General features: G+C 37.4%; 2 protein-coding genes across 3 annotated transcripts; one reads left to right on the top strand and one right to left on the bottom strand.

Moving 5' to 3' along the window:
* Positions 1–663: 663 nt before the first annotated feature.
* Positions 664–4,563, bottom strand: LOC110693521 (zinc finger BED domain-containing protein RICESLEEPER 3-like). 2 transcript variants are annotated; one of them, XM_021870639.1, is made up of 4 exons: positions 4,438–4,563; positions 2,544–3,247; positions 2,173–2,354; positions 664–996 (listed from the first exon to the last, which is right to left on the bottom strand). In XM_021870639.1, exons 2-4 carry the CDS (start codon positions 3,239–3,241, stop codon positions 887–889), a joined length of 990 nt encoding a protein of 329 aa, XP_021726331.1. In that variant the 5' UTR covers positions 3,242–3,247; positions 4,438–4,563; the 3' UTR covers positions 664–886. The 2 variants fall into 2 exon arrangements, with proteins under 2 accessions (XP_021726331.1, XP_021726332.1); XM_021870640.1 differs by lacking the exon at positions 4,438–4,563 and having other exon boundaries at positions 2,544–3,291.
* Positions 4,564–5,295: 732 nt separating this feature from the next.
* Positions 5,296–7,860, top strand: LOC110693520. The gene has a single exon (XM_021870638.1). The coding sequence runs from the start codon at positions 5,697–5,699 to the stop codon at positions 7,485–7,487; it is 1,791 nt and encodes a 596-aa protein (XP_021726330.1). The 5' UTR covers positions 5,296–5,696; the 3' UTR covers positions 7,488–7,860.
* The last annotated feature ends 1,531 nt before the right edge of the window (positions 7,861–9,391 follow it).

Genomic DNA, 9,391 nt, shown 5'->3' with positions numbered 1-9,391 from the left:
TTTTTTACTGAACTGAAATTATTTTACTGAACTGAAATTAATTTTACTGAACTGAACTTATTTTTACTGAACTTAAATTATTTTTACTTAATATTATTTTTTTAAGGTGAAGAGAACAAAGCCTTACTAAGTTTAATTGTCCGCTTTTTAATTTTTAATTTTTCGCTTTATTAAGAGTTGTATTTAATGAAAAGGTAGGCCTATTGTTTAGTATGTGGGATAGTAAATAACGTAAAGAGGGATTGTGATGACCTTGTAAGACGAAAAACATAATTAAGCAATCTTAAGGGACGGACGAAAGGAGTAGGGGTGTCAACGGGGCGGGGCGGGGCGGATTTTGGCATTCCCATCCCCATCCCCGCCTCACATTTTCATCCCCATCCCCATCCCCATCCCCATGTCGGGTCTGAAAATAATCCCCGTCCCCGCCCCGGCGGGTCCAACTCTAAAACCACCCCCGCCCCATCCCCGTCCCCGCCCCATACCCGCCAAACCCCCACCCCATACCTGCCAAACCCCCGCCCCATCCCCGCCAATTCCCCGCCCCATACCCGCCAACTTAGTATTGAGAAAAGCAACTGTCTTTCAAGTTTCAAGTGTCAACTGAAACCCTGCAGACTTCATAGTAGACTAATGAAAAAGTAGCAGTGCATACAAATCCCATTAACTCAAATCCAACAAAAACCACTGCAAGATCAACCATTTTCATAAAGTGCAACACCTTAGGCATACATACTACATTACTACATATTAAAAAACTTAAAATTAGTAGTACATAAGAGAAAAAAAAAACACTAACTCCAAATTGTCCAAAGTCCAAATATTAAAAATAACTACAAGTCTACAAATATTCAAATACATAACAAGAAATTCATTAGGCCTTGAATTATTCGGTGCAAAGTCCACTTGTTCCAGAATCGATATCACATGTTTCAAATCCTTCCTCTAATTCTCCCACTAATTTAGCATATTCATCATCCTTAAATTCTCCACAATCTGCAAATACAATGTGAATTAATTAAAATAAATAAATAAATAATATTATTAATTAAATAAAATTTTATTTTAGCTATTTACTTTTAGAAGCAGCCCATATCCAATTTTGAGTACACATCAAAGCTTCTACAGCTTCCGGTAAAAGCCGACTACGATAAGGATTAAGAACCCGACCACTTGTGCTAAATGCGGACTCTGATGCAACAGTAGAAACAGGAATGCTCAATATATCTCGTGCTATTTGCTGAAGAATGGGATATGTGCCTCCATTTGTCTTCCACCAGTTAAGAATATCAAAATCTTGGACTAGAGGCACATTAGCAGCACCTAAATACTTATCCAAATCTGATATATCATGACTTGAGTCCTTATCTTGTTGTAAAAATTCAGCAAATTCTTGCATAAAGGTCTCTTCATTGGATTTGCTACTACTACCCAAATCAAAAGCTTGTTGGTTGCTACTACCTTGAGTTTTACCCATCTTAGACCCATATTCATCAACCAATCTTCGTAGAAGATCACTAATTCTACTAACCTCAATTTCAAAGTCATGCTCATCAAAAATTTTTGCAAAATAAAAGCGAATAAGAGCCATTTTGTATCTAGGATCTAGTATTGTTGCCACTCCCATTAAGCCATTCACACTAGCCCAATACTTGTTATATTTTTGTAACATAATGTCGGCCATTTTCCTTACATAATCATGAGGAGATAAAAGCCAACCAGAAATAGCAATTCTCAAAGCACAAATTTTAGGAAAATAAAGATTGGCCGTAGGGTAATTTGTTCCTGAAAAATTAAGGGTAGTTTTACTAAACACTTCCAAATGTTCACATATTTTCTCAACTTTTTCCGAATCTTCAGGGGTCGGTGGATTCTTATATAAATTATTACGAGCACTTAAAACAACAAACACTTCTTTATAACTAGTAGCAATAGAAAGCATTTCATAAGTAGAATTCCACCTGGTTTTGCAATCAAGTGCTAACTTTCTACTACACTCAGGAGTTATTTGCTTAGCCACTTGTTCAAACCTTTGTACTCTCTTATCAGAAGCAGTCCAAAACACAACACTATCCCTAATTCTTTGAACACCATTTGATACCACAACACTTAAACCATCTTGAACAATCAAATTTAATATGTGAGCACAACAACGCATATGAAAAAAATCACCTCGCAATAAAAGTGAGCCATATGGAAACACTCCTTTCAAAATTTCCATCATTGCATCATTAGTTGAACAATTATCCACGGTTATAGAAGACAACCTAAGATCAAGATTCCATGATTGAATGCTTTCTTTCAAAGCATCAGCAAGAACCTCAGCAGTATGAGGGGCGGGGACATATAAAAACCTACCAAAACCAATGAAAATAACATATATTATTTGTCTATTCAATACTATTGTGGATATATGGGCTCATTATTATCATCCATCATCACAACTTATAATTCTTATGATTTTAAAATTCACACAAAAAACTATAGCAATACAAAGACAACCAAAAAAAATAAACAAGTTATAAGTAACCAGAAAACAATACCTTATGATCCGACTTTGCAACTTCCATGTATTATCAATAAAATGTGAGGTGACCGCCATATAACCTTTTCTCTGGTTGTCAGCTGTCCACATGTCAGTAGTTAAGGCAATCTTACCCTTTGCTTTCCTCAACAAGGTTGCAACATTCTCCTTCTCAAGCTCATATCTTTTCATAATATCTTTTCTAGTTGTGTTGCGAGACGGCACTTTAAATCCAGGTTGGAGTGTCTTGCTATATTTTCTAAAACCAATATGCTCAACCATGCTAATTGGATACTCATGCAAAATAATCATCTCTGCCAAGTCTCTTCTTCCATCTTCTTGGTGGAATTCGTAAGGAGCCAATGTCATCGTGTCATTCTTATCATTCAAGTTTTTTTTTGTACCAAACATTCTTGTTTGTCGAAGATCTTGACATACTCTCTTTGGACATATTTTTATATGATCTTTCAAATGAGTAGTTCCTGCTTTTGACCCACCAGCAAGTAGCTTGGAGCAATGGTTGCACTCAGCTTTTATCACATCCCCAACTCTCTTTCTCTTAAAATCAGACCACACTGCCGAAGTATGCCTACTAGTAATTGGTAGGAGAGAAGGATCGGAATTAGTCTCTAGAGGACTTTCATCATCATCTATTGCAATTGGAGTATTACTAGCGGAAGTGGGAACACTAGCGTTATTCTCATTTTTAGATGTCATTCTCCCCTGTAAAAATTAAATAAAGACAATTAATGCACTAGACATATTGACTACAGTATTGAACACATTTGACATCTCAGAAACAGCAATAATAAATTAATAATAGCAAATTAGCAATGCACAGCAGCAAAGGCAGATCATGCTTCTAGCACAGCTATCGGAAGATATCATGTTGAAAGGCCTATCAATGCATAATGTCATACTGTAACTGCTATGTTAATATATTGTTGCTGCTGCATAACCAGTTAACCACCTATCACACTAAGTCACTAACCACTACATACTGGCTGCCAGCAACAGCATCACCAAATTTAGTACTCTCATTTTGTAAGAAAGAGGGAGACAACAAACACAAACACAAGGACATCAAAATATAGTACAGTAGTTGTACAATTTGGTGTCTCAAAGTCTTCATTCTTAAAAGCTGTCAGCTTACGACATTAAAGATCCAACCTGTTCTTCCACTCTATCTATACACACCCACTTTCTTAACCACCAAAATCAGCACCAGATTATCCATCCACATTTTCATTACCCCAACTCAATTTGCATACATTGTGATCAATTTCATCAATATTGAGTACTACTTAAATTACAGTATAACAACAATAGTATGATACTATGATAATAGTTTGAAATTCATTTCTCACGCTTTTATACAATCTCAATAACAAAGAATACAACAAAATTTGAAGAAAATTCTTACCTGGGTTATTTAACAATTCTCAATAGAAATTGCTCCAACTTCCCCCAATGACATAATCCGAATTTAGTTATCACACATAAGCTAAAATAATAAACATAAACTTATAAGTCTGAAATTAATGAGAAAAACTAATTACAATCTATACATATTTCGACTTTATTATATCTATTTTGTGAAATTAAATATAAAAAAACAAGTAATGAAAATTCTAGATTAAAACCCTAATAAACTAAAAAATTTGGAGGTCATCATATTCATACATTATCATACAAAAAATAACAGTAATCAACTACATTGCATTAGATTGAAAGTATCATACAAATATAACACGAAACCCTAGCTCAATCAAATGAAATATTGAAAACCGCAATCGAACAAATCATAAATAAAAGACGAATCACATACTTTCAATCGAAAACCCAATTAAGAAATTCTTAATTGAACATATTGAATTAAGAAAATTCAAAGATAATAATGCGAAAACGTTTACCTAAATTGAATGAGTTGCAGCCTTGCAAGATCGAGGTTGAAGAAGAAGGATCGAAGAGATTTGATTGCAGACGAGGACCACGAGGTTGAAGAAGAAGGATCGAAGAGAGGGGTTTGAGGCTTGAGGAAGAGATTCAGCGCAGTGAGACTGTGAGAGGAGAGAGTGAGGCAAGGGTTTTTGTTTTGAGAATGAGTGAATGAGGGTGGGTATTGGGTAAGTGGGTTACTGGGTTAGATTTCATTAGGTGTAGTTTTTTTTTTTTTTTTAATCGTATTATGCTATGGCTAGTCGGGTCTTATGCGGGTATGGGGTGGGTATAAAGCGGGTATGGGTCGGGTATGGAGTGGGTCAGGCGGGGCGGGGCGGGTACGGGGTGGGTCAGGCGGGGCGGGGCGGGGCGGGTATGGGGCGGGTCTGGGCGGGGCGGGTATTACATAACAACCATCCCCGCCCCATCACCCACGGCGGGTATGGATTTTAGACCCATCCCCGCCCCGCGACCCGCCAAAGCTAGACCCATCCCCGCCCCATCGGGGCGGGGATGGGGCGGGTCTCCTACTAGACCCGCCCCAGTGACATCCCTAGAAAGGAGTAAGTAGTTTTTCTTTTATTTGATGAAAAATGGTCCATGGGAATATTTTGCTATATATCTTTCTCTAGGTATCAATATCACAACCTTGTCACCTCTTTTCACTTTACATTTCTCACTTTGCACCTTGAGCTTAAACTTTCTAATCAATTCACTCAATGGTGGGTCCTTCATTAAATTCTCAACCCCATTAGTGAAAGGTACTTGTGAAACATTTATACATCACCACCCCCCCCCCCCAAAAAAAGGGTAAATAAGTAAATTCCGAAAAACACCTCCAAAAGTTGAGTTAACAAACTGCACAAAAATGAAGAATAGAAACATTTATACACCCTTTCAGAATCTTTCAATCTTTATCACTTTTTTGCTCTCTACTTTCACTATCACCCGTTAGATTATAATCACCCCCTTAATTTTCACCGTTGATTTAAGGGCGCACTTAGATCCTCTTCTCCCTTTCTCTCTCCTCCCATCTCAACTCCCCGCCATTTTACTGCTCCTACAATCTCAACCCTAGATTCATTCCTTTCACTTCACTCTACAACTTTCTCTCTCTAAAACTCACACTTTCTCTTTCTAACTCACCAGAATCAATGGGTTTCTTCTTAAGTTAACCCCAACAAAAAAAAAATCATCCCAAAAAATAAAAAAAACTTACAAGAAAAAAAAAATGGGGGAAGAGCAAAAATCCAATGACCCAGAAAATTCCCGGAACTACCCTTCACCGTCGACCACCGGAGAAGACGATATCCGGAGATTAATCGATGACATCGAATCAATAGTCACACTTTCACACACCATTCGTGTGTTCACCATTAAATGGCAGCTAATTCGGAAGAAGCTCGAGGAGTTGAGCATGTTTCTTGTTGCGGCTGAAACCCCATTACCAAGATACAATCATAATGATAATAATGTTAATACCCAAAATCTTCACCAGCATAAATGTTTATCGGAGGCGGTCGCGGCAATCTCCGGCACCGTGAGAGTGTGCCGTGATCTCGCCAACCGCTGCATAAACGTCTCCTACAGCGGCAAGCTCCTGATGCAGAGTGAATTGGATAGAGTAATATCAAAGCTCGACTTCGCTGTTAAGGGTGTAACGGACATTTATAATAGCTCAGGCGTTGTTACCGGTGATCTTGCATTGGTTGTTCTGAAGCCGGGCCTCGGGTCGGGCCGAGAGGATATGCGGTTTTATGTGAAGGATTTATGGACCCGGCTTAAGATTGGTGATACTCAGATGAAGAGACAAGCATTGGTTTCGTTGAATGAGGTTATTACTGAGGATGAAAAGTATGTGAAGATTGTTGTTGAGATGGGTGATTTGGTGATACTATTGGCAAATTGTTTGGACTCGAATGATTGTTGTATTCAGGAGCAGTGTGCGTTTGCAATCGCGGTTGTTTCGGGTTTTGATTCTTACAAGGGAGTGTTGATTGTTTCCGGTGTGATCGGGCCGTTGATTCGGGTTCTGGAGAAGGGGAGTTTGAAGGCGAAAGAGAGTGCTATTCGATGTCTTGAGAAGTTGACTGAGAATGGGGATAATGCTTGGGCGCTTTCGGCTCACGGTGGTGTGACTGTTTTGCTTAATTTATGCTCGAATTATGAACAAGTTGATGTTGAATTGATCGGGCCGGCTTGTTGGGTGTTGCGTAATCTTGTTGGGGTTGAGGAAATCAAGCGGTTTATGATCGAAGGTGATGCGATTTCGGTTTGTGTTAGGATCATTAAGGGAAGAGATGAATTGGGTCAGATTGGTGCAGCTGAATTCTTGCAGTCTATGGCTTCAGGGGACGAGAATGTGCGTCAATTGGTGATTAAAGAAGGCGGGGCACGAGCTTTGGCTCGAATTGTTGATCCTAAATCGAATTACTCTTTCAAATCGAGGGAATCAGCGTTGAAGGCGATTGAGAATTTGTGTTATTTATCAGTAGAGTCTGTTAATATGTTAATAGGTTATGGTTTTATGGACCAGATTCTGTATTTTCTTCGAAAGGGTGATACTTCTATACAAGAATTGGCGTTTAAATCGGCTTGCAGACTATGCGGGACATCAGAGGATGCAAGAAAATCAATGGGGGATATTGGTTTCATGGCTGAATTTGTCAAGTTTTTAGAGGCGAAATCTTATGAAATTCGAGAAATGGCTGCTGAAGCATTGTCAATCATGGTTTTAGTGCCTAAAAATCGAAAGAAATTCGCAAATGATGATCATAATATTGGATTAATCCTTCAATTGGTTGATCCAAAAGAGGGAAATTCTGGGAATTTTAAGTTCTTATTGTCTATAATACTGTCACTTAGCAGCTGCAATCATGCTAGAAGAAAAATTGCACATTCTGGGTATGTCAAGAACATAGAAAACCTTGCTGATGCAGGTGTTTCTGATGCTAAAAAAATTGTCAGAAAATTATCAGCAAATAGATTCAGAAACATGTTGAATGGGATCTGGCATTCTTGAGGAAAAAAAGAAAAAGAGATTGTAAGTTTTTGTTTAATTTTTTTTTTCTGCCACTTTTTTTTTTTTTTTTGGGTTAATTTTTTAAATTTTTTTTACTGTACATCTGCATATATGTGGGATGTTTTTAGTTTGTATACCCACCACCATCCTTCACCCATGCTCTTTAATCAACTCCATAAATACTGCTTTAAATGCAGCATTTTGGTTAGCTTGTAACTATCACTAAAGAAATTATAAGGATGAGAAAAAAAGTACATTAGAAAGTTGATAGATTTTATTATATGATGTAATGTTATAACTGATTCAATCACAGTTTTGTGACCTTGGTACTGTATGTGTAAATCTGTATGTTCTATGCTGCTGATAGTTCTGACATTGTTGTACAAAATTTAATTCTTTCCTGTTGCATCCCCACCCCCAACTTCTATTTTAATAAATGCGTTGGTTGTGCAACGATGATGGATTTTTAACTAGATTTTGCTACAATTCATCATCAAGTAGTCTCAAGCTGTTTGTTGGATAGAGCTGGTAAATGGGTTGTTCGGGTTGGATTTGGTTTGAGTGTATATGTTTGGATGATGATTGATTATGTTTCGGATATCATATCGGTTTTGTTTTTGGTTGAGTCAGGTTGAAATCGAATTTAGTAATTTGGCTATTGTACGGTTGAGGTATCATAGAATTTGGATGAGGCGATTAGTGATGATGAAAGTTTTGTTCAAGTGTAATCGCGGCTTGGTAGTTGAACATCGAAATTCCATACATTGCTGAATTCTAACCTGTGTAAATTAGGATGTTCTTGTAGTATGTAATGGACCATTGTATTGTCATGGGACTAAACCTAGCTAGTGACTTAGCATAGGATGATAGTGGGTTAGTATTCTTAATTTGCACCCTATGCTATGGTCCAAGAGAGATAAAGTCAACTAAATGAAAGAAAATTGCTTCCTTTGTAGTGCATTAAGTGGACCAAAACCATAAAAGAAACCATATCTAACCAAATTTAACCTAACTAGATGCTATAATGAGATCAAACCAACGCCATTGTGAAGGCATATAACACTACTAAATAGATGCCGAATACACCAATACCAATTGAATCTATCTTTATTGATCGGTTAAGATCTGAAATCAAAACTCGTCTGCATCCATCTGTGCATTGTACATCTTGCGCTTAAACTAGGGATAAGAGAAATTGGGGTGTTCAGGATTAATAGAAGGAAGAGTAGACAGCTTAGAAATGGGACCAAAAGGTAAGAAGGAAGTGAACTTTTTGTACTCTATTGGGTGGAACTGCGGAAGCACATGGGAAAGTTATGAAGAAAGTAGTGAAAGGTTTAAGGGCATGTGAGAAGTGGCAATCAATGTTTTGTCTAATCCTTCTTCCTTTCTTCTCCTAAATGCAGACAGATAAAGGAAAGTGATGGATGATATAATACGATACGCAGTACTATGCTTTTGCTTGTCATTTTGTTTTCAATGTTATTTTTATTTCAATCTTCCGTTATGGCAGTTTCCTACCCGTTATACCAAGTACATAGTACGAGTATGCATCATTGTATATGTAATGACTCAATTCTATATCGTGCTTTATCTGACACGTTTGCTAACGCATTACTTTAATCATTTATATTTATAATTATACATAGTAGACAACAATGAAACTAAGAGTCTGTTCTCTTTAGCTTAATTTCAGTTCAATTCAATTCCTACCTCTCATAAAAAGTTCAGTTCAATTCAGCTCAACTCGGTAAATTTAAACATGCCCTACCCTACCATGTTATTTGTAGTCCTAATATTTTTCAGTATATATTACTCTGTATGGAATAGTAATCATCATAATAAGTATAGTGTAACTAGGGGTGAACATGGTCTGGTTTGGTGTGGTTTGAGTCTAAACCAAA

The sequence above is a fragment of the Chenopodium quinoa genome, unplaced genomic scaffold (assembly GCF_001683475.1).
Source record: "Chenopodium quinoa cultivar QQ74 unplaced genomic scaffold, ASM168347v1, whole genome shotgun sequence".
NCBI classification, from domain to species: Eukaryota; Viridiplantae; Streptophyta; class Magnoliopsida; order Caryophyllales; family Amaranthaceae; genus Chenopodium; species Chenopodium quinoa.
The sequence above is the reverse complement of the archived record's forward strand: the minus strand, read 5'-3'. Positions and strand labels throughout refer to the sequence as shown.

Coding starts and splice junctions, on each gene's coding strand:
- LOC110693521 (XM_021870639.1), bottom strand. CDS start 3,241: ATGACATCTAAAAATGAGAATAACGCTAGTGTTCCCACTTCCGCTAGT. Junction 2,355..2,543: donor TTGCAAAGTCGGATCATAAG/GTATTGTTTTCT, acceptor TGGTTTTGGTAG/GTTTTTATATGTCCCCGCCC. Junction 997..2,172: donor TGGCTCACTTTTATTGCGAG/GTGATTTTTTTC, acceptor TTGTATTTGCAG/ATTGTGGAGAATTTAAGGAT.
- LOC110693520 (XM_021870638.1), top strand. CDS start 5,697: ATGGGGGAAGAGCAAAAATCCAATGACCCAGAAAATTCCCGGAACTAC.